General features: G+C 38.9%; 1 protein-coding gene across 2 annotated transcripts in view; it reads left to right on the top strand.

Moving 5' to 3' along the window:
• Stacl (SH3 and cysteine-rich domain-containing protein) overlaps positions 1 to 26,188 on the top strand; it is an 876,542-nt gene that overhangs the window by 344,847 nt on the left and 505,507 nt on the right. For both annotated transcript variants that reach the window (XM_090388808.1, XM_090388807.1), the window contains exons 7-8: positions 6,779 to 6,946; positions 15,297 to 15,457. In XM_090388808.1, coding sequence (XP_090244934.1) covers positions 6,779 to 6,946; positions 15,297 to 15,457 — 329 coding nt within the window. The remainder of the gene's footprint in view (positions 1 to 6,778; positions 6,947 to 15,296; positions 15,458 to 26,188) is intronic.

The following is a 26,188-nucleotide window of genomic DNA, read 5'->3' as shown; positions in this document are numbered from 1 at the left end:
AAATCGCCCAGTTTTGGGGATTTGGGTCTGATGGCACCTCGTTGAAAGTCAAAAATACCCATTCCTGAATACATTCTCTTCCATATGGAAAACTTTGTTGCATTTAAATGCAATACGTTTGGAGTGATTTATTCTGTTGAGTACCAGCTGCCGGATTGCTTTCCTTTTGTATTTCAGGAAGGTTACCCGCTCTTTCTTGTACATTTGGTAGTCAGCTGAGTATTGAAACTTTTTCCATTTTCTGAAAGTTTCTTGTTTCCATTAGCATTAGTAGAGGCATTTCATGCAAGAAAGCAAGCTTATGCAGCATCAGCCAAAAAAAAAAACCCACTTCCACTTCACCCCTCTGTTCGTTCCAAATACCTGTCCAGCTGAGCCTTAAGCTTATTTAGGCTATCAACCTCCACCACAAGGGATGGAAGTCTGTTCCACCAACCACCCACCCGCTGGCTAAAGGCAAATTTCCTCATGTCTATCCTACATCTGTCTTTCCTCAATTTGAATTTATGCCCTCTCAGGTGATTTTTCTGAGCTAGAGGAAGAATCCCATCAGCATTGAGCATGCTTAAACCATTCAAGGCTTTATACACCTCTATCAGATCACCTCATTGGTGCCTAGTCTCCAGACACTGTAATTTGCAAAATTTAAGCCTTTCTTCGTAAGAGCACCCCTTTGTTCCATTCACTAATCTTGTTGCCCTTCTCTGTACTCATTCCAGCAGCTCTACATCCTTCTTGAAATGAGGCCTCCAGACCTGTATACAGTACTCTAGGTGTGGCCTGACCATTGCCTTATACAATGGAATAATCACCTCCTTATCCCTGCTGGAAAAATTCCTGTATATCATTGACAATACTCCATGAGCTACCCTTGCAGCCCGTCTGCACTGCTCAGAGAACTTCATATCTGCCTGCACAACCACCCCCAAGTCCCTTTCATTCTCTACCGCTGTCAGTGTAGTACCACAGAGTTGATACGTTGTTCTGGGGTTGCTGTTTCCCATGTGTAGTACTTTACATTTGTCAATGTTAAACTTCATTTGCCACCTCTCAGCCCATCTGCTCAACCTTTCCAGATCCTGTTGCAGCAGTGTCCTTGACAACCCTGCCAACCTTTGTATCATCTGCAAACTTGGACATTAAGCTTGATATACCATCATCAATATCATTTATAAATACAGAAAACAATAATGGACCCAACACTGAGCCCTGAGGGACTCCACTATTAACATTAGTCCACGATGAGCAGTGTCCATTGATTACCACTCTCTGTCTTCTCCCCCTCAACCACCCCTTTATCCATAGCAGCAATTTGCCTCCAATGTCACACTGCTCCAATTTGTGTAGCAGTCTTCCATGTGCAACAGTATCAAAAGCCTTTCTAAGATCCAAGTATATAATATCAAAGTTATTCCCTGCATCCAGTTCTTTTGTGACTGCATCATAATATCCAATCAAGTTGGTCAGGCAAGACTTCCCCTTAACAAAACCATGCTGTGTCTGAGCTATAACTGAAGTCTTGTCTAAATGATCCTGCAGTGCTTCTTTAACCAGTGCCTCCATTAATTTTCCTGGAACAGAAGTTAAGCTCACAGGTCTATAATTACTTGTGTCAGCCTTTGATCCTCCTTTGTGAATTGGGGTCACATTTGCACATTTCCAGTCTATGGGTACCTCCCCTGAGTCCAAGGAAGCTCTCATAATTATGGCTAAGGGTTTGCTTACTTCCTTTGCTGCCTCCTTTAATATAACCGGATAGATCCCATCCACCCCGGGTGCCTTTCTTGTGTTTATCTTCAACAGTTTCTCCTCCACTTTACTCCCAGTTATTTCAAGATTCTGTAGCTTACTGCTAGAGTTGAATACACCTCTGGCATTCCCCTTGCTGAATAACTCCTTATGTGTGAATGTCGATGCAAAATATTCATTTAGTTTGTTAGCTACCTGAGCAGGATCATCAACAGTTGACCCATCAATATCAAGTGGACCAATCTGATTCATCCCCTTCCTTCTAGAGTTAACATAAGTAAAGAACTCTTTGCTGTTTTTCTTTGCATCCCTTGCCAAGGATTTCTCGTAATCTGCCTTTGCCTGCCTAACCTCCTTTGTAACTTGGTTGCATATCAACTTGTATCTATCATAGGCTTCTGTGTCATGTGTTAATTTGTAAGTATCCCATGCATTTTTCTTCTCTGCCATATGCCTCATTAGTTCATCTGACATCCATTTTGGCCTAAACCTTGAACAATATTTCTTAGTTGGTATGTAAAGCCTAGTAGCTTCCAAGATAAGTTCTTTGAATGCTTCCCATTTTGAATTTGCTGTTGGTAACATCATCAGTTGGTCCCACTGTATAGAATTTAAATACTGTCTCAGTCCATCGTAGTCGCCTTTACGGAAGCAATAACCCTTCCCTTTACCCCTAATGGTAGTTACCTCTTTGAGTAAATCCCACTTCAGCACACTGTGATCACTGCCACCTAGTGGTTCGTTTATCTGCAGATTCTTAATGCATGAAGAATCACTGCTGATAATCAAATCAAGAATATTACTCCCTCTAGTTGCCTCTCGAACATGCTGATGTAGAAAACAATCATCCAATAAATCCACAAAAGCCCTGCTAGTGTGTGAGTAACCAGCCCCCAAATTCCAGTCAATATCTGGGAAATTAAAATCTCCCATTATAAGACTCTCTGATTTACTGGCCCACTCTATTTCCCTGTACAGTTCCTTATTATACTCATCAGAATCATTAGGCCTATAGCACACTCCTACTCTCAATTTTGATCTCCCAATGCTTATGTCACACCAAACTGACTCAACACTGCACTGTCCGGCGATGTTGACTGGCTTCACTTCCTTGTTTTTTATGTGTTTCTTAACTAATAGCATAACCCCTCCCCCCTTCCTATCCTGTCTATCCTTTCTATAGACGTTGTACTCCCCAAATTGCAGTTCTGCATCCCTTATATCTGTGTGACACCACGTCTCTGATATCCCAACAATATCTGCCTTTGATGTTTTGAGCAATACCTCAAATTCATCAAATTTATTTACTAAACTCCTAGCATTGGTGTACACGCAAGTATACCTGCACCTGTTTCTATTCTTAGCTTCCTCTTGAATGCTTCTCTGACTTCAGCATTGAACCATGCATTGGATCTGTCAGATAATTTTGTTTTTTGCTTGGAAGCTCCGTGGGTGGCAATTTCAACTAGCTGGTTAGCAAAGCTAGATATTGCGATGTCCATTGGTTCTTGCTGTAGGTCCTTCCAGTTTATTTCTGCCAGACGTGCCAAGTTGATCTCTGGGTTTAAGTATTTGATGGAGTATACTGTTTTGGTCCGCACTTCATTCCCAAATGCTTCGCTAGCATTTGAGTCGTTAGTAACGTTGAACTCAAACGAGATGGGAGAGTGATCAGAAGGGAAGCTGTAATGTTCAGTAGTCAGATTAAGGTGCGGAAGATTGTGGAATAACTGATCCAGTGTCTGGTTTCCCCTGGTAGGAGGTGTGGTTTGATGAACTAAGCCAAATGTACCAATGACTGTTCTGAGATCTTCAGTGGCTTCATGTCTAGGCGTAGGCATGTTAAAATCGCCTATAATGAAGGTTGGGGTATTGGGGGCTAGGTTGGCTGCTGTACATGCTTGTAGTTCACTCCGAGAATCTTCTGTATGATCGGGGGGTAGGTACACCAGACAAATTTGTAGTAGTATGGCATCCTTTCTAAATATGGCACATAGGGCTTCGAAGTTATCTGATTTGGTCACCTGAAATCTCAATTGTTTAAAACTAGATGAATACAGCAGTGCAACACCTCCGCCGCGTCTGTTATCCCTGGAGTTATGGAGGCTGAGATAATCGAGAGGCTGGCCTATTACATCCAGGTGCCTTCCGTGAGATAACCAGGTTTCGGTCAAGCAGATGAACTGATATTCAGATAGTAACATGATTGTTTGTAGAGGATGTAGTTTATTGCTGATACTGCGTACGTTTTGGTAGAAGCATTTAAGGGGAAGTATTGGGACAAGTTGGCATGGGGTTGACGTTGGTTGCTATCCTTCTGTTGTATTCTATCTCATACGGTAGGGCGAGGAAGAGGTCCGTTCTTTGTACATTTTTAGAGTTCCCGGTGGCTAAGTGCTAGTATCTAGTACTTTTAGTTCATGTTTGTCACAAGTAATAATGAATGAAGCATAGGAGGGATATCTCGTTTTCAAAGATTTCACAGCGACCTTGATCCCTATTTGCTCTTCAAAGAACTTAGATATATTGGCACCGGTTGTTGTGAAGGCCCGAATCTCGATATGAAGATTTTAGATTTTGTTTATATGGATGTTATATTGTGTATTGTCTCCAATATGTTGGATTGGTCGTCTGGTATGGCGTTGTTGGGCCAGACTGGGTTGTTCCTTGAATGGGACTAGCCCTCTGGGTAACCGTTCTATTTACAGAGCTATATTGGTGAGAAGTTGGATCATTGGCCATTAATATCACTTCCAAAGGGGATTTAGGTCGCGACTGTTGTAAGAGTGGCTGCTGGGAGACAATATTGGCATAAGTGGGTTTTTCATTGGTGTCACAACTTATGCTTGAGTGTAGGCACGTGGTATTTAGGTAAGCCAATTTTGACGGGAGAGTAACCATCTGTGCGTTGGTAGGTTTCGGTGCATATGGTTCTGTGTTGGGGCAGTGATTCATATCTATGCAGGGTTTGTTTGCTGGTAACGCAGTGCTAGCAACAGTTGTCTATGCTCTGTTTTCTGTTCTGCAGTTTGGATTTGTAATGTTCGGAAAGTAGTTTTTTGTACTTTCCATAATTTCAGGGCGTGTCTGTTCTCTGCAGGGATCACCTTCGAGCAATACTGTTTTGGCTTCACCTGGGAAGATAGTCCTGAGGCGATTCTTTAATCAATAAAACGCGCACCCAGTGCGCGTTTTGATTGGTTAAATCCTAAGGGGCTGTGAGCTTTTAGGGTACTCTACTTCTTCAAAATGTGTATTTGGATGTTCATTTCTATCCTTTGTTCTTCCATATGTTGGGATCTTAAGCCAATAATTAGAAACTCCTATAAGAATGATTTGGAAAACGACTTGGCAAAAGCGGACTAACCGTAAATAATTTTAACTAAAAATAACCTCAAGGTCTTTGTCGTTGATCACTATTAGGATCTAGACTCCACGAAAAGATGGTAAAACTTTGGCTGGTTGACAGCTTTGAAGAGAATATCATGATCTCAGATTTACTGGTGTTTAGGATAAGCCCAATCTTTCAAGGTAGAAAGATGACTCGCTGGTCTGTAGTTTACAAAATTAGTAATTTTGCTTGGGTCAACCCTGGGCTTTATGGAGGTCAGTATCTCTATCATCTGCGTACACCAAAATATCTTTCATGCGATCGGTGAAAGTATGAGCGTAGGTGTGAAAAGCAATCCGGACAAAACGCCTCCTTGCTACCTACTAGCAGCTGTTTTCCTAGTGTAGGCTGATTCAACTTATGCTTCAACCGGTTTCAAACTGAGTAAAAGTAGAATGTAAATTGTTATCTAGAAATTCATAATTACTGCGATAATGCACCAACCGTGTAACTAAGACTTTATTAAAATAGGAATGATATAGTATAAGACTGGATTAAATTAAAATGATATAATAAAATATACTGATTATACAATAAAAGCAACAAGATAAAATAAAATATAAAGAATAGCAATTCACTATACTGGATAAAACGGAATAAAAGCGATAAAAACAGCCGTAGCTTTCAGAGGCGACTGCCTCCTTTATCAACAGTAAGACTTAACTTGTCATGGTACATATTAAACAATTTCAGGATCACTGCTCGCAGCACGTGTTAGGCTCCAACAGTAGTTGGAGCATGGGCAGTATCCTCCACACGTGCACTGAAACCGGAATAGGCTCGGGAGCGTGCCTGACGGAACCGTTCATCCGGTCTCAGAATTGCTTCAAAGAGGGGGATGAATACGGATTCCCCTGTCTCTATTAATGGTATTATGATCAGAAGAACAAATCGGCAAACCCTCGACCCTTTGCGGTTCCAAAATCCCTGCGAGCGGCCTACTGTATAACCGAAAATGGCTCGAGAGTATGCGGATTTGCTCTTCTGAGCATAATACCATTAATAGAGATAGAGGAATCTGTATTCATCCCCTCTTCGAAACCGTGATTCTGGGACGGGATGAACGGTTTCGCCTGGCACTCTCCGGAGCCGTTTCAGTGAAAGTGTGGAGGATTACTGCCCATGATCCTACTGTAACACGTGCTGCGAGCAGTGGTCCTGAAATTATTTAAGATGTACCATGACAACTTAAGTCTTACTGTTGATAAAGGAGGCAGTCGCCTTTGAAAGCTACGGCTGTTTGTATCGCTTGTATTCTGTTTTATCCAGTATAGTGTAATTGCTATTCTTTATATTTTATTTTTGGTTTATTTTATTGTACAATCAGTATATTTTATTTTATCATTTTAATTTGATCCGGTCTTATGCGAGTACTATATTATTCCTATTTTAATAAAGTTTCGGTTGGTGTATTAATGCAGTTATTATGAATTTCTAGATAACAATTTACAGTTCTATTTTAATCTAGTTTTACTCAGTTTGAAATAGAACATGAATAAAAACATTCCCCACCCCAGAGGCCTATTTGAAGAATTGTTATCTAGAAAGCAAAATTAAAAATAATTTTCAACTTCTAGGAAAATTACATGCTCATTTTCACAATAAAATCATCTTATGTATAATTTTCTTCATTTTCAGGCACGAGAACAAGCAGAACATTATGAAAATATCAGTGCTGTCTCTCAAGCAGTTACTCCGAAATCAGATATTTCCAACTTCATTCGAACTCTGAATGTCGACCGGTTTTCTCAGCCATTACACAGGCACATATTCGCATTGCCTGCATTGGATGATTCCATACAAATGGTAAACTGTTCAGTAGTATATTAAACTTAGAAATATGTTGCTTGTGTTTAACCATATTTCCTATATGTTTAATTTTAATATAAAATTTGAATGAAATGTATTTTTCAGAATTTAAAATGCATTTAATTTATAAAAGCACTGAATGAATTTAGATATTGCTCTTCAATTTCCAAAATTTGGTTGAGCATTTTTGAAACTTCTGCACAATCAAGCATATCACATAGTTTGGATATTTCTCATCATTTCGCTGTCAGATCATTCAGTCATGGAACTTACTACCCTACCGATGAGGCGCCGAATGGCAGTGTGGGTTATGGCACACATTTTAAATAAACAGCAGCAACTACTCCATTGGAGTGTGCTTTCAGTTTAAAGTGCATTTCAATCACTTGTTAGTACATTTAGTTTGCTCTATGCTACACATAAACTGAGCCTTGGCCATAAGAGAGAAGTCAGTTTTTAGTACATTATTGGTACTAAATGTACACATTTAGTACCAATAATGTTTTGGTACTAAATGTGTACCAAAACATTATTGCACAGTAGTATTGTACATTTCTTCAGGAAGCTAGAGGAAAAACTCTGCTACCATTGCAAAAATTTCGCAATGGTAGCAGAGTCAAATCGGATGGAATCAAATCTGCACGCGTTAAGGCTGCCTACTTAGCGCATTTGGTAAAATTTCGCAATTGGTAGCACAGTTTCTATTGCCTGATATTTTCCCGAAATATTTTGGAAAATTCATTGTCATCTCTATAAAATACTATTGAAAAGGGCAGAATATTAAAAAGTACACTAAAATCTCGCCTTTCACTTTAAATACTCGATCAAACTTTCGTTATTAGTGTTTCGTTTTCTTGCAAATGCTTCTACAATACATTTGTACAGTACCTCTTCAGTATCCAACAAATATCAGCCGTGACGTTGACATTTCAACTCCCCTGGTACCTCATCTCCATGTGTTTAATGTCCTGTTTAAATCTCTCATGCCATCCTTCGCTTCCACTTGCAAATAAATGTGGAAGTGTCAAAATGTACCTTGACAATCATATTGCGGCCCAACTTCTTGAAATTCGCCAACATATTTTCAACTGCAGTCTGGTAGTCCGGATCTTTATTGTTCTCTAAAAAAATTCTCAACCACAGACCTGAAACTAATGCATATCAGAATTTCTCTTTTAAATTTCGTTCCCTCATTAGTATGCGAATTTAAAATTTTCTCCGGCTGTTCTAAAGAAATGTAGTACGCGTTTTGTCCGCGTAGAATCCTTTGTCATTTCTTGTATCTGAGGAAACATAAATTTTCTTTGATTTCACCATTTCAGACCGATTCCTGAATACATTTGCAGGAACACTTAAAGGCGTGTATCTTCTTCGCCGCAAGGTACATTCGTTCAACACTACCGATCATAGTAGCATGGCGGTGGACACGTTTTCCTGACTGTGACATAATTCTAAATCCTTAAATTATTACTCGCCTTAAAAAAAAACAAATAAACTCGCAGTTGATAACGATAAAATTCGAAACTGTCGAAACACTTTCGACATAGTTTATTTGAATTTTAGGCATTTGACTCAATCTCTCTTGAGAGGCTACTGAATAAGCTGGAACTTGTTTGATCACTGGAAAATTAGTTCTGCAAGTTTTAAACGTAACAAATGGCAATGAGTATATGAGCTCGCGTGCGCGACGTGGGGATGTTTCTGCCGTATCAGAAGCTCCATCTAGTTCAATCCCTGGATGCTGACTTGTTTAAAATCATAGATGATAAAAAGTATAGACGGCTCGTCCTAGATCTGCACGCGGTCTCCAACTACCAACTGATTTCAAATCCTTATAGCTGGGCAAGAATCTCACAGAAAACCGAAATCAAAGAAACTGCCATTTGTTATCGCAATTTATGTTATTTTAGTTATTTATTATTGTATTAATTTTCTTCCAAGTTAATATTATCTGCTATAAGATTTTTTTTTATACATTCTCTTATAATTTAATCTTATCTTCGATGACACTCCGATTTTTAAAGATCATATATCTCTGTTGGGGATTATCTTGATTTCTAATCTCTCTCTCTCTCTCTCTCTCTCTCTCTCTCTGCATAAGCATATTACAAATATTGCTTCCTCTGCATCTAAAAAACTGACTTTTCTCTTTCGGTCTCGTTGTTACTTTTCTTCCAAACAGCTGTTCACTCTGCAAAAATACGCCCTACCATGGTATATTATTCCCACACCTGGGGTGGCGCCCTCAAACCTCTCTCAGGGCTCTAGATTCGATTCAAAAGAGGGCAGTTAAGTTAATTAATGACTTGTCTCTAACCGAGTCTCTCCACTCTGGTTCATAGCCGTTCTGTTTCTGCTTCATGGCTTTTATATAGATATTTTCGTGGGCACTGTTCTTCTGAATTGAAGATTCAGAAGAACAGTGCCGCCAACATCCTTTTACTGTCCAACTTCAAACTCACAGAACCAGCTTTTCTTCTTCCTCATTTATTCATTCAACTTCCGTTTTCTGGAACAACCTTCCTTCATACGTATTTCCTGAAAAATACAATCTGCCGAAGTTCAATTCTAATATCAATAAATATCTTCTCTCATCTTCTCAACCTCTAACCCATGCACGGTACTAAGCACTATAGGTTCTAATACCTCTCGTGTCTGGGGTTTTCATATTAAAAAAACAATAAAAAAAATCGGAAGCCACTTTTTTCAGAGAAAAACAGAAAAATCCGTTTGCAGTGGTGCCGAGAACATTGTGATTGGTCAGTGGACCAAAGGAAGAAAGGCATATTGTAAGACGAATCACAGTGTACTGTTTGTACTGATGGGAGGCAGAGTGCGGTGAGAACTTCACGAAGCGATGGACCCTGCTTGATATCGGTGGAAGGTCAGATATCATCCAAAGAGTACCCAAATTTTGTATCGGATCTACGGCAACCTTGCCGTAGATCCGATACAAAGGTAATGGCCACTTTATGGTAGGGAAAATCTTAGAAGCAATGATTAAGAGTGCAGTCCATGGAAATTTAGAGGATGTGGCATTCTGAATAACAGGACATGGTTTTACTAAGGGAAAATCATGTTAAACTAGCTTAGCAGGCTGTTTTGACACAGTTTGGTTTTTAGCAGCATTAGCAACTAAGGCCATATTTCTCCGGAGATATGCAGTGGTCATTCCTTGACCTTTCAGTATTTGATGGTCACGGGCTCGAACCCCGGTCTAATCTAGAAGCGTGTGCTACGCACTGCTGCTCCTGCCCACCTAGCTACGGAGGCGCCTTTGACACTGACTCATGAGCTGGATGCAGGGAACAACTTCGACATAGTTTATTTGGATTTTAGGCATTTGACTTAATCTCTCTTGATTCAGAGGCTACTGAATAAGCTGGAACATGTTGGGATCACTGGAAAATTAGTTCTGAACGTTTTTAAACGAACGAATGTGTGGCTGCAGAGCAGAGGGTTGTGATTAATGGATATTCTTCAGATGTGATCAGAGTGGATAGGATCGGTTTTCTGGACCACTGTTGTTTCTGATTTTCATAAATGACGTCGAAGATGGGATAGAAAGCTTGATGTCAAAATTTTACGATTATATAGAGATTGGTAAAATAGTTAATGGTCAGCACCAAGCAGCCCTCCTTCAGGATGACTTGAATAGGCTGAAAGAATGGTCAGAAAATTGGCAGCTATGTTTTAATGCAGAAAAATGCAAGGTCAGAGCAACACCAAAATAAATTTTACTTTTTTTTTTTTTTTACAAATTATACTAAATTATAGTTGTAATTTAGTAAGCGTGTAATGTAGTAAAAAAAACAGTTGCGGAAGAAAGGGATCTGGGAGGTATAATACAGGCAGATTGAAGTTTTCTTTTTTTTTTTTTTTTGAGCAGTGTAATTAGGCAGTTAGGAAAGCCCATGGTTTTTTATCAATAATTTATCGAACATTATCCTGTAGAAATAGGGAGGTCATAGTCACCACTGTACACAGCAATTATAAGACCACATTTGGATTACTGTGTTCAAGTACGGCGTCCTCATTTGAAAAAAAGATACTGATCTTCTTGAAAGGGTACAAAACGGGCAACTCGCATCGTGATATCAGCAAAAAGGCGACTATACGAGGAAAGACTCTTATCTGGACTAAAGAATTTGGCAACCAGATACCGCAGAGGTTACCTGATTGAAATTTATAAGACTCTGAGAAGGGTTAATAAAATGAAGGCGAATCTTCACTGTTAAGAATTCAGCATCTAAGTTGTTACATTATTTTGTCCATTCCCTTTAATTCTGCCATGCTGAAGATGTCAGCATGACTGGCATCTTCAGCATATCAGCTGAAGATGCATAACTTAAAAAAATTATAATAATTAAATTAGCAATATTTTGCAATAATGAATCAGATAACAAGGATTGGGTAACTTCTGAAATTTAAACTGAGAAAATATACAAAATATCTTATAAGAATCAAATTTACAAAAAGCAAGATTAAATTTTTAAAATTTCAAATTATTTTATAAATTTTTATCAGTGTACGCTTTGACGAACCACAGCAAGTGTTATGTTTGGCAGGAGCTACTTGCTTAACGCGAGTAGCACCAATGCTTAACTCGAGGATATGTGGGCTAGGCAAAAGTTTTTTTGGGACACATGTAAGAAATGTTTATTATAAACAGGTCCTATATTTGGAGTATTTGGTCCATAGGCAAAATATTTTCTGGTGACTGGACTTAATAGTAAAAAACTAGGGCATAGGGGCCCTCGTAAAGTTAAGATTACACAATCTATCTAAAAATGTAAAGCAAATAAATCTGCATGTATTTCTAAGGAAATATATACGAATCTGAATATATCGTCGGCACACGCATTTCTTTGCCGCCTTTTTTCACTTTCTTATTCCAAAGGTGTTTTTCCTTCTGCTTTCAAATTTGCTCATATCCAGCCAGTTCCTAAAAAGGGTGACAAATCCGCCCCCCCCATCCAATTATCGTCTTAATGCAATTACTTCTCTTTCTAAAGTAATGGAGAAATCAATTAACCGCCAACTCTTAAACTACCTAGAAACCTATGGATTCCGTCAGTGTCGATCCACTGGTGATATTCTAGTTTATATTACCCATTTATGGACAAATTCAATGGAAAAGTTCGGTGAAAAACAAGCAGTTGCTCTTGACATCTCAAAATCTTTCGATCGTGTTTAGCGTAAAGGTCTTCTAAATAAGCTGTCATCTTATGGTTTGCCAACTGTTTTTTGTAAATGGTTACCCAGTTTTCTCTCTGATTGCTCACTGAGGGTGATGGTAGATGGCTCTGTCTTCTAACTTCTCCACTAATGCTAGTGTCTCCCAAGATTCAGTTCTTTCCTTCACTCTTTTCCTCTTGTATAGTAATGACCTTCTTCCATTGACTGGAAATCCTATCCATTGTTTTGCTGATGATATCACATTGCATTCCACCTTCCATTTTTGAGAAACCTTGCCCTGCTCAATCATCTTCAATTTCTCGAATATCCTCTACTAATTCCATAAATGCCGATCTCCAGGTAATTCTCCAGTCGAGAAAAGACAACTTAGTTGATTTCAATCCATCTGAAGAGGATTTCAATCCATCTAAAGAGGATTCTTGTTAACAAGAGAGATTGCTTCTACAGGAATGGGTTACACTTAAATATAAAGGGTGCAAGAATATTTGCTGATGGTATTGCGGCAGTGTTAGGTGGGTCGGAAAACTGCTAGCTTGGGGGAATTCACAGATTAAAGTTTAAAAGTAGCTGCAGACAGAGGTGAAGATGATTCTTGCACTACTTCTGTTAGAATAAGCAGCGGCCTGGAGCGAGAGCAGGGAAAAGGATATGATTATCCCTCTGTATAAGACAATGGTCATGCCACGCCTTGAATACTGCGTACAGGTGTGGAGGCCTCATTTTAGGACGGATGTAGATTTGCTTGAGCGTATACAGAGAAGGGCAACAAGATTAGTGAGGGGAATGAAGGGAGCCTCTTGCTAAGAGAGGCTTAAGTTCTGCAAATTGGTGAATTTTTCTTTTTTTTTTTTTTTTGGCTGATGCTATATAAGCTCATACGCTTGCTTTCTTGCATCGCATTATACTATTACTATAAAGCTCAGTCTTGTCTGATATCTCGTAAGAAGGATTATTCTGCTCATCTTTGTTGACACTGCGATTTCTAGGCAAGTTGATATCTCTCTTGGCATAAGCAAATCACATATTTCTTCCTCTGCATCTAAAAAACTTGGTTACTTTTCTTCCAAACAGCTGTTCAAGCTGTTTGGAAGAAAACAGCTGTTCAGATTACGAACCGAAGGGGGCATAAATTGAAATTGAGGAAAGACAACTGTAGAATAGATGTGAGAAATTTGCCTTTACCCAGCGGTTGGTTATTTGCTGGAACAAACTTCCATCTGTCGTTGTGGAAGTTGATAGGAGAACAGCTGTTCTTCTAACAGAGCTCTTGGAAGAACAGCTCTGTACAAATCGCAAATCCTCCCTACCATAGAATATTGTTCCCACATCTGGGGCGGTGCCCCCAAAACCTCTCTCAGGCTTCTAGATACCATTCAGAAGAAGGCAGTTAGGTTAATTAATGACTCATCTCTGACAGTCTCTCTCCACTCGCTGTCTCATAAACATACTGCTTCTGCTTCATGCCTTTTCTACAGATACTTCCATGGGCACTGTTCTTCTGAATTGGCTTCTATAATTCCCGCTCTCTCTTTAAAAACAGTCCGAACACATGCCGCCAAAATCCATTTACTCTTGAAATTCACAGAATCTATTTTTGATCTTCTTCGTTTATTCATTCAACTGTCGTTTTCTGGAACAACCTTCCTTCATAGGTATTTCCTGAAAATTTCAGTCTACGGAAGTTCGTCTAATGTCAACAAATATCTTCTCTCGTCTTCTCAACCTCCAACCCAAGCACGGTACTAAGTACTACCTCTCGTGTTTGGGGTTTACATAAAAAAAAAATTTAAAACCAAACAACAGGAACTACTGTTTCTTGTTGCAGATTCCTCTCTTTGATGACGGTTTCCCAGTGTTTAACGCCAAGGTTTGCTTGGAACACGCTCCTAGAGATGCTAAAAGGGTAGCCCATCTTCCTGTTTAGCCATCTCATGAGCCAATATTCAACCCCAAGAAATCTCTTCAGTTGAGTAGAGGAGGCTCCTCACCGAGTACCGAAGCGTAGAGCGGCATGGGTATCAAATTTCTTCGAACGTATTCCGAAGGGAATCCTCGGGGCCTAAAACCTACCAACTACTGCCGGATTTCCCAGGCGCCACAACCGTTTTTAGCCCATCTTGAGGTGGTCTTTGAAAGTAAGCCCGTCATCCCACTTCAACCCCAAATCCGTGTGGGAGTAAACTTTTTACGGGCGGTCCCATTGATTGTGAACATAATTTCATTTATAGTCCTCCTTTTTGTGAAGGTCTGAGCTGCTTTCTGGGGATTCAGTTTAAGCCCCAGACGTCCTAAATAATCCTGGAGTTCAAACAGTACTATCTGATTTTCATAGGAGACTGACTCTATCTGTGCTGGATCATCGGATGTGACTAGCATCTTAAGATCATCTGCGTATGAAATGAAGTTTGGTTGCTTCGCAAGGAAGGACTAACGCTGTGGCAAATAAACTATGATAAAAAAAACTCCCCCTTGTGGGATGCCGACAGAGGTCGTGGTGGTCCTGTCCAAATTATTGTGTAACGATATCACGTGTGTTTTCCTTATCTTTGAGCTAATTTTTTTTTTTTAAAATTGCAGAAAAATAGAATTTTATGTAAAAAAAAATATCTAAATTAAGTACGAAATATTACAGAAATTTATAAAATTAAGTTGCCTCCTGAATTCTAATTCAAATTCCCCGATGCGTCTGGTTATTGCGACTGCTTCTCCGCAGCCAATGCCTTGACGCATAATAGCCGTTGTTGCTAATGCGCCAGAAAAATCTTATAACAAACCAAATCCGCAGCGGCCATCGTAAAATATGCTTAAAGACTTTTAGCACGCTAAAAACATACTTAGGCTGAACATGTACAGAACATGTAACTAACTGAACTTGGGAACATTTAAAAAAAAGTTCAAATTCGCAATACTTTTCAAGTAACTTATGCTGTTCCTCCAATAAGTCAAGTAGATTGGCTTGAAGAACACATGTGAAAATCGTAACTTCAGTTGCCTTTGTAAAAAAAAAAAAAATAAATAAATAAATAAAATACTACTATTGTCACATATCGTAATGTGTAAAAGTATATATTATACATTAAGGTATTTATAAATTTAGTCAGCAAAAGCTAATGTAGATATCAGAGCTAAGTGGTTAATACAATTTCAGGAGCCACCTATGATGCTTCGAGACGAACTCATAAGTGATCGTGTTTCACACTTGTCAGTCCCTGCTCGCTCACAGAGCCTTAGACAAGATATCAACAATCTAGATTCTCAGATAAGACAACTTCAAGAAGCTGTGGATTCCCTTGTCAGACTTCAGCAAAGGTAAACTGTTACACCTATTGCTTTTACCCCAATTTGGGAATTGCATGTAATTCAATTAAATTTTGAGTTATCCATAAACTCTCTTTCTTCAGAGAGAGATAAAGCAGGGGGTGGCCAACTGTTTTTCTGATATGCTACATACTCTTATTACTTTAGGGATATATCGTGTGCTACCCAAGATAGATCTCTCTGGAGGAGGAGGAGGGGAGAGTCTGATTCGTAATTCGCCCAGTGCATGATATATTTTTGGTCCTTACATAAATTTCATGCGCTAGCTAAACACAAACCTGAGATTAATAAATCAGTTCTTAAAATAATATATAAAAAAAAAATTTTTACAAAAATTAATACAAAAATAACATACATGCTTATACAGGCACTCCAACTGTTCGTTTCCATCTACTTCTCCTTTTATACAGTAGTTCGCCTTAATAGGCGATTGAATCTGTTTCTAGCTTATAATTTTTGCAATATTTGGCTCCACTTTTGAACAAGTTAGTAGCATCAGAATTTTAATGAATAAATACTCTTTATTGTACAACCACAAAAATGAACACTACTGTTGTACAAGCCCTTCACAGCCCGAAGGCCAGGGGCTTAACAATATAAGGTAAGAAAATAATCAAAACATACAAATAAAATAAAAGTTAAGAATTACAATTATAATGTGATCATCAGTCAGTTTCGATCAAAAATAAATTTTTATTTTATTTATACGTGATCATGCCTGTTCGCAAATCGAAGGCTTAGTGTCAGACAATGTTAACTACAAAATTGCACATTTGTTTTGAGACGACTTTAGTTTAACTTTATACAAATAACAATGCATAGAAATGTAATTCTATTTGTAATTTGTTATTTGTAAGCGATCTTCCCTGCGACTTCTGCTGCGATTTCATTAGAGAAGTTTTTTCCCTTTGAGTTCAAACGTTTTTCCTTCCGTTATTCTAATACATAATACAGCCAATGGTCGTCCCAGGGGTGTCTCTTCAACAGAGAAATAAATTGATAATAATAATAAGAGATTTTGTTTTTCTTAAAGCATAAGGAAGAACTTTCCAGAAAGGAAAGTAACCTTTCTTAATTATTCTATTTATTAACCTTCTATTTTACTCACTTGGTGGCACTACTCCTGCCTCCCCGTGGCGGGGCTGGACCTGGGTGAAAAGACGTCACCCAGGACTTAAAAGGAGTTTAAAATGGACCAAGCTAACAACACAAGATTGGAGAAAGTTAACTCCAATAAATCTGATGACTCACAACTGAACATGTCTCAGGCTAAGAGAATGAAAATCAACACCTCTCATCCTACTGTTCCTTTCTTTTTTGTGATAGATTCGTTATCAACACAACCTTTTGGGAAATTATCCCCATTCTTAGTCCAGAAGTCTATAGTCCATGGTTGGATCACCAAAAATGATAAAACGATTGCAATCAGGTGATCTCTTAGTAGAAACTAAGTCATCAATTTGAGAAATTGCAGAAAACAACGACCAGTTAAAATTACTTCACATAATTCCCTGAATACAACAAAAGGTGTTATTACTGAATGGGACCTTTTTTAATTGTTTCAGACGAAGAGTTACTACGCCAGCTAACAGATCAACAAGTAATACATGTTAGGAGAATAATGATGAAGAAAGATGGAATTCTCACTGCAATTCGATCAGTAATTTTTCACCTTTAACAATCCTTCTCTTCCCCATTCAGATAAAGCAGGATATTTAAACTTGCAGAATCTGGCCATATATACCGAATCCAAAATGGTGTTACAACTGGCAACGATACGGACACTCTCAGGCGATACGTCGACGATCCCATCTGTCCGCTCTGTAGATCGAAAGAACACAATCAAGCAAACTGCACCTTTCTGTCGAAACTGTCACGGAAATAACCCTGCTTTTTCGAAGACATGCGAAATGTGGATATTAGGAAAACAAATACAAAAAAAAGTGTCCTATACGGAAGCAAGAAAACAGATACTTGCATTCAAACCTTCACGTTCCTATGCTTCAGCAGTGAAACGACAGCAAACTATAGCCACTCAAACGGAGGTGACAATACCTCCAAATAAAACGATAGACTGAGGTAAAGTACTGTTAATGAAAAAAAACTTCACATGAAACATCCAATTCAAAAGAGCAGGATATTTCCGTGCCTGGAAAGCAGAAATCAGAATTAACATCTTCAAAAGCAAAGCAAACAGCATCTAGTAAACAGGAACACACAAACATAGACGAAATAGATAGGGATGAACAGTCAGAGAAAGTACTAGAACTTCACCCTGCAGAAGATATTATACCTCTCCTTCACTGGTGTTCAAAATTTAAGGACCAGTCAGGTTTTCACCTGTAGCTTCTCATAGGAGTGGTCTGGATATGGGGAAAGGCATACCAAAGGAACCTCGTGAGGTACAGAAATGATGAAGGAAACAAAATGGTACAGAGCACTGGCTGCCATGATACAGATGCTTCACTTCCAAAGATGGAACAAAGGGAAGAGGTGGTTCTCAGTAGGCGATATGGCACCCCTAATGTCGATGCAGGCTTTGCACCGCCTGTCCATATTTATAACAATGTTGTTGATAAGTTCTTGCGGTAACATCGTCCATTCCTCTGTCAGCGCCATCTTCAGCTGGTGAACATTTTCTGGTGGGTGTGGACGTTTCGCTAGGCGTCACCCCAGAGCGTCCCATATATGTTTGATGGGATTTAGATTAGTGGAACGGGCAAGCCAATTCATACGAACGATGTCCTCACTTTCCAAAAGCATATCAACAGCTGCAGTGCGATTGAGTGTGGCGTTATCATCCATAAACACGAACTCCGAGCCAATAGCACCTCAGTACAGTATGCCTTCCAATATCTGGAGTTGTGTACGTCCATCCAAGATAACACCTCGACCGCCATATCGATCCCTTTCAGTGATGGTTGCGGGGTGATACCGCGTGCCAACCTCTAGCCAGATTAGTTGACGTCCACAATCGCTGCTGACACTGAATCTACACTCATCAGTAAAGATGTATCTTAAGTAAAGATTTTGTGGTTATAACCTTTAGAAATAGTGTTGGTCCTTAGGTTTTGCACACCACTGTATTTTACCAAATATGATAAACGAAAAAACTCAAAAGTGCAGTCAGATTCAACAAATAGTCTCGAGACCTAATTAATGCAGCATATCATTATACAATGGAAAATTGGATGAAATAAAAGATATTATTCAGCAGTATAAACCAGTCTGCATTTGCCTTCAGGAGACCCATCTAACACCTCAATCTTCACGCACATTTCAAAACTAGACGATATTCCGGAGAGACAGAAATTATAATACAACTGCCAAAGGAAGAGTGGCAATTTTGGTGAATAAAAATATACCAGCTAAGCAAATAACATTAAAAACCAACTTAGTAGCAGTGAGAATAGCCATCGGAATTTCTATAACAATCTGATCCCTTTATCTTCTACCAAATCTTCCCTTTTCCAGATCGGGATTAAACGATCTTACTATGCTACATCAACCTACCTATTGCCTCATGGGGGATATGAATGCCCATCATCGTCTTTGGGGATCTTCTCACATGGACAGTAGAGGTAACTTGATCGAAATTTTTCTAGATTATCAGTAAGGGGCTTAGAGAGGAACAGATATCCTGTGTGTTATCAGACACTCAGCCCAAAACGCTGATGGATCCAATCTCTCTTTTACAGAAGATTTAGGAGAAGTCCGGTTGGCCTGCCTCCCTAAAATCAACTCATGCACACCTTCTCGATGGTAAGCCCTGTTACGTCACTTAGGTGGCAACGAACGTGTAGAGTGGTTCTCTTCAAGACGCCTGGTCAGCGTGAAGAGGAAAAGACCAAACCCTCCAGCATATGACAGCACGACAAAACAAATGGCCCTCAGTCCCCAGCAGCTTTCACTCTCAATCTTACGGCAGCGAGAGGATCAGAGTGGAAGCAGAGGGTGCTAAGAATCTCTGGGTACGACCAGGCTGCCATGCACGTAAACTGAACTTGGCCTGTTATAACGTAAGATCACTCATCGGTGAAGACAGGAGCTGGAAAAGGAATTGGAATATCATCGGCTTCGCTGAAACAAGAAGAAGAAATTAATCACTTATAAGTTTATCAAGTGGAAATCTGCTGTACACCAATGGAAACAGTGAAAGGAGTGAAGGTGGAGTTGGGTTTCTGGTCCATAAAGATTTTAAAAACAACATTTTGGAATTCAAAAATACATCACCAAGGGTTCAAGACTAATACTCAAGATTTCTAAGAGGTACAAGCTAAAGATTATAATGATTTATGCACCAACATCGAGCCATGATGATGAAGAGCTTGAAGAAATGTACACCGAAATTGAGTCTTCTAGATGAGCAGAAAACCCACTACACTATTATTATGGGGGACTTCAATGCTAAGGTTGGAAAAAGACAAAACAGCGCAGAAAGGGGAACTATAGGAAATTTTGAAATTGGTGAAAGACTTGTGGAATTTGCAGAATCTCAAGGACTGTCAGTAATGAACACTTTTTTCAAGAAAAGGGTGAACAGAAAGTGGACATGGAAGAGTCCAAATGGATTAACAACTAATGAAATCGACTTCATCCTCACTAACAGAAGATATTGTGAATGATGTTACCGTCCTGAATAAGGTAAATGTTGGAAGTGATCACAGAATGGAAAGATATACTCTTGATGTAGATGTAGGAAAGGAAAAAACTGACTCGAGTAAATAATACAAAGGTCTTTGAGATAACAGAAGAGGATAAAAAGCAGTATGTACTGGGACTTAAGAACAAGTTTGAGCTTCTGCAAACTGCTCAGGACCAAGATATCGACGAGGAATATTACAACTTTCTGAAAGTGATAAAGCCCAAGAAATCTATAGGGAAAAATAAATCCAAAGAAGAAAAAATTAGTCAAGAAACACTTGTCATGATGAACCGAAGACGACAAATCAAAAGCAAGAAAAACACTGACAGGGAGAAAATTGAGTATACTGAGTTATGCAAAGCCATTAGAAAGAGACTCAGAGAGGACATAAGAAGATTTAACACAAGAAAAGTAGAACAAGAATTAAGGGAAAACAAAGGATTTAAATCAGCAGCCATGAGCAGTAATACAGAATGACAAATGATACTGAAACTGAAGAATAGCGATGGTGTACTTATAAACAGCAGAGAAGGCATAATTGAAATAGCAGAAGACTACTATAGAGAATTATACAAGGAGCAGGGGAATGATGCCAGCAGTGGGGAAGATGGATTGCAAATTAGCAACACATACGACATACCCGATATTCTTCCTGATGAGGTAGAACATGCATTGAAGAAAATGAATAATCAGAAAGCCCCGGGGGAAGATGAAGTTACTGTAGAGTTGTTAAAATTGGGAGGAAGAGACATAACACAAAAACTGGCAAGGCTCTTCACAAAGTGCATTAGAATGGGTGTGACACCTAAGCAGTGGAATAATGCAATCATAGAGTTTTGCTGCATAAGAAAGGAGATAAATCAGAAATTGGAAATTATAGACCAAATTAGCTTGTTATTCCACATCACATCTACAAGTTGTTCACAAGGGTCATTACTAACAGATTAGAAAGAATACTTGATGAGAATCGACCGAAATAGCAAGCTGGCTTTAGGACAGGATTCTCAACTATGGATCACCTTCACGTAATATCACAGCTAATGGAGAAAGCAAATGAATATAAAACACCTTTATGCCTGGCATTTGTGGATTATGAAAAGGCATTTGACTCCATACAGCATAAGGCAATATTTCGGGCACTGGAAAGACAAGGCATAGATACCCCATATATTATGATTTTGAAGAAAATATGTGAGAGTGCTACCTCCTTTATTAGACTAGACAAAGACAGTAGGAAATTTAAAATTAAGAAAGGAGTTCGACAAGGATTTTTTTTTTTTTTTTTTTTGATTTGGTAGTTGTTGGCGCATCGGCTTCTGTGGCCATATTGCACCTCCTAAGGTTTTTGCAGTACTTTGATCCAAGCCCGAGGCGGGAATCGAACCCGCGACCTTTGGGTTACCGGGCAGGTACTTTGCCCCGTCGGCTTCGACAAGGAGACACATCTCCGAAGCTGTTTGCTGCTGCCCTTGAGGAAGCTTTCAGAAGATTAGACTGGTCGTAGAAAGGAGTCAATGTGAACGGAGAGTACCTAAACCATTTACGATTTGCAAATGACATTGTGGTCATAAGCCACGATCCCAAAGAATTAGAGGAAAATCTTAATCAGTTATGCACAGTTAGTAAGGAATTTGGACTAAAGATGAATATGGCTAAAACAAAAGTAATGAAGAAAAAGTATGCCACAGAAAGGGAAATAATGATTGAAGGAGCAGTAATTGAAAAGGTGGAGTCATATACTTATCTGGGACAAGTTATTAGCTGTTATAATGATAAATGGCTGGAAATCAAGAGAAGAATAAATTTTGGATGGATAGCATTGAGGAAATATCGTCACATACTGAAGAGCTGTTATGTTGTTTGTTTGTTATTTGGATTTTAGGAGCATTAGCAACTAAAGCCATATTACTCCGGGATATGCGATGGTCATTCCCTGACCATTCCGCATCCTCCGTATTTGGTGGTGACGGGTTCGAACCCCCGTCTAATCAAGAAGCGTGTGCTACGCACTGCTGCTCCTTCCCACCTGGCTACGGATGCGCCAATACTGAAGAGCAATATCCCAGTTTGTCTGAAACGTAAAATAATTAACCAATGTATACTCCCCACCATGACTTATGGAAGTGAAATTTGGGCACTCACCAAAAGAATGGAAGAGAAGTGAGAACTACACAGCGAAGAATGGAACGAATTATATTGGGAATCAGACTGTTAGATAAAAAAAACACATGGATTGGGCAGCAAACTCAAGTAAAGGACATTCTTATCAAAACTAAAAAATTAAAATGGTCTTGGGCAGGACACATAGCTCGGAGACATGATGACAGATGGACTAAGAAAATAACAGAATGGTACCCAAGAGGAGCTAGAAGAAAACCTGGAAGACAAAGGTGGAGATGGATAGATGAAATTCATGAGTTTGTGGGTAGTAAATGGATGGCCTGTGCTCAAAACAGAAGGAACTGGAAAGTTGCTGGAGAGGCCTTCATCCTGCAATGGATTGAAAATGGCTGAGATGATGATCGAAATTTTTCTAGATAATCAAGTGAAATTACTGAATACCGAATCTCACACTTATATCACTTTGGCTACAGGTATCACTTCTGCAATAGACTTAATGGGTTCTTCATCAAATCCAAATATAGAATGGTATGTATTGTTGTGGGGGTTTGATGGCGCATAAGCTGCTTTTACTGTAATGCGCCTATTCATTTATTATATAATGAAATGAGAAAGTTTCATGAAGTCAGAATTGATTAAAAAGTCCAGTTTGCTTTAGTATGTTGAAAAATTCGGAAATATTTGCATTGTTGGTTTGTATTAAACGATCCTTAAACAGTGATCATTTTCTAATAGAATGTTACATAGTATTAGTAACGGCCGCATGGTGCAAGAAAGCCTATGGCTTATGCTGCCACCACCAAAAAAAAAAAAAAAAAAAAATCCGAACAAAGCAATGATAAAAACAAATAAAATAAATAAATAACTAAATAATAGTAATTAATTAATAAAAAAAAAAAGGAAATTAAACCTATCATCCTATGCGCTTCCCTTACCCGAAAGTACTATCCAGATGACCTTTGAATTTCCCCAAACTGTCGGCCTCTACCACCCATGAAGGCAACTTATTCCAGTAATTTATAACTCGCTGGCTAAAATAAAACTTCCTGCAGTCCAATCTAAACATTTCCCTCCGTAACTTTAATTTATGTCCCCTAGTTCTAGCATCATTTATAATCTTGAAAATTTTGCCCTCATTCATTTTACTGATGCCTCTCAGAGCCTTAAACACCCCAATCAAATCTCCTCTAAGGTGTCTAGTTTCCAAACTCTGCAACCCACATATTCTTTCTTCATAAGGACGCCATTTTGCCGATCTCACCAGGCGAGTTACCCTTCTTTGCACCCTTTCAAGAAGCTCGATGTCTTTCTTTAAGTGCGGTCTTCATGCTTGAACACAGTATTCCAAGTGTGGTCTAACATAAGCCTTATATAATGGGATTATCACGTCCCTATCTCTACTTGCAAAAGTTCGATAGATCATTGATAGGACACCATGGGCCTTCCTTGCAACCTGTTTACAATGCTCAGAGAATTTCATGTCTGACCGTATCGTAACACCCAAGTCCCTTTCCTCCAGTACTGGGTTTAATTGAACTCCAACAAGTGAATAAGTTTTTTTGGGATTACTGTTTCCCAGGTGTAATACCTTACACTTTGTTGGATTAAAGCACAGCTGCCATTTTTCTGACCATTCCTGAAGTCTATCTAGGTCTCTCTGAAGAAGCTCAGCTTGACAGTGATCATTAACTACTCTACCAATTTTAACATCATCTGCAAATTTAGACATCACGCCCTCTATCCCTTCATCAATGTCGTTTATGAAAATTAAAAACAACAGTGGGCCTAATACTGATCCTTGGGGAACCCCACTTCTTACATCAACCCAATCTGAGGAATAGCCATTTATCACAACCCTCTGCCTCCTGCCCTGAAGCCATCCTTCTATCCATCTAAGGATTTTCCCAGTGATTCCAACCTGTTCCAGCTTATAAAGCAACAGCCCATGTGGGACTGAGTCAAAAGCTTTGCTGAAATCTAAATAAACAATGTCGAAATTATTCCCTAAATCCAGCTCGTGAGTGACCCTATGGAAATAGCGAACCAGATTTGTAAAACATGATTTTCCCTTTACAAAACCATGCTGAGTATCCTTGAGAATTTCAATTCGATCCAAATGATCCTGAATTCCACCCTTGATCATTGCCTCCATGATTTTCCCTACTACTGAAGTCAGACTGACAGGTCGATAATTTCCAACTTCACTTTTAGAGCCACCCTTATGTATGGGAGATACATTTGCACTTTTCCAATCCAAGGGAATCCCCCCAGAGTCTAGTGATGCTCGCATAATTAGCCTCAACATACAGAGACAATAGACTCTTTCAGAAAAAACCAGAAAGTATGGAATGTAAAAAAAGCTAATTGAAGTAAATATATACAATTAATCAAGCTGGAGAAGCAATTAATAGAAACTCTGCCAATAGATGATGCTGTCATATATATCAAGAATCAACTGGTAGACTAATAAGTTGAAAAATATTTGTGTTTATAATATGTTTCGAATTGCTAAATTACATAAATCGAATTGCAAAGAAAATATAGTAAATCTAAACCATTTAAGAGCGACCGAGAACAGTTGGAGAATTTCATAGCATTATTTAAAATTTGGGACACAGATCCTATAAACATTGGTAAAATACATAATACACTCTTCAGTATTAAACTTAGTGCACTCAAAGCCCTAAGCAGGAAAGCTAATAATTATGTCTTTTTGGATATTGTCACCTTATACACATTATACTAGGCATTGTTAAATTCAGAATTAATATTTTGAATATTAACACTCAACCGGAAAACTTTATCATTGGCTTATATTTTCAAAATAAAATGATGGATAATTTGGATATACATGGAACTATTAATTTACGTAACGACTTGCTACCTATTAATACCTTACATATCTAATATCACATTTAGATAGGCTAAACCATTTGATCTTAAAGTATGTAACTCTAAAATAATAGCTACAAACCTTCACAATATTAACATTGGACAGGATATATGTGTTTGCCACAAGCCTTCATTTCGCAGATATGTGCTAAGTGGGCAGGAGCAGTAGTGCGTAGCACACGCTAATTGATTAGACCGGGGTTCGAGCCCGTGACCGCCAAATACGGAGGATACGGAAAGGTCAGGAAATGACCACCGCATATCCCCGGAGCAATATGGCCTTAGTTGCTAATGCTCTTGAAAATTCGAAAATCTTACCTCAAAAGAATTTATTGATTTGTAACGAGAATGTATACATTCTCAATATTTTTACTTTATTTCAATTTTATTTTCTATTTGTGATTAAAAAGAAGAAAGATAAACGTTTTCTGGTTAAATCATTTAGAAAAGTGTTAGTTTGCTTTTAAACTCAAATATAAAATCGAACATGTGGAAAAGAGAACTCTTCCCCCCCCCACCCCCACCCCCTTTTAAACAATTTTTTTTCACGTTCCGGAATCTGTTATTCATTTCCTTTGGACCACCAACGGGCATAGTGTTGGGGGTTAGACGCTACTGTTGGTTTCACACACCTATTCTATCAGTATTCTTGTGAGGTAAACAGAACTCTGTAAATACCAAAAATGTGTGTGGTTTGTGTAGTATAGTGTGTTGTTCTTCTTGCTACTTAGCCAACAGGGCCGCTAGTGGGACTGCATGTTACCCGGGCCAGGCCTGTTTCGAGGAGAGGGTTTTTCTTTTTTCTCCAAACCAGGGGCCTCGGAATGTGGAAAACAGCTATTTCTAGCTGTACAAACACGCCGAAGCTACAGTAAGTTTGTCAACGATCTGCTCATAATCAGGAACCATGGTAGGGATAATTTGGTCAAATTCTCCTATCCCATATAAACAAAATCTGTTGTGATATTACTTTGGAACCGGAACAACACAACGCTTTACTTTTCCGTGGTGTACCCATCACGTAAAACGGCACCTCTTTTAGCACATTAGTTTACAGGAAACCT

Source organism: Mastigoproctus giganteus, chromosome 14 (genome assembly GCF_048544385.1).
Source record: "Mastigoproctus giganteus isolate SK-2022 chromosome 14, ASM4854438v1, whole genome shotgun sequence".
Classification (NCBI taxonomy): Eukaryota; Metazoa; Arthropoda; class Arachnida; order Uropygi; family Thelyphonidae; genus Mastigoproctus; species Mastigoproctus giganteus.
The sequence above is the reverse complement of the archived record's forward strand: the minus strand, read 5'-3'. Positions and strand labels throughout refer to the sequence as shown.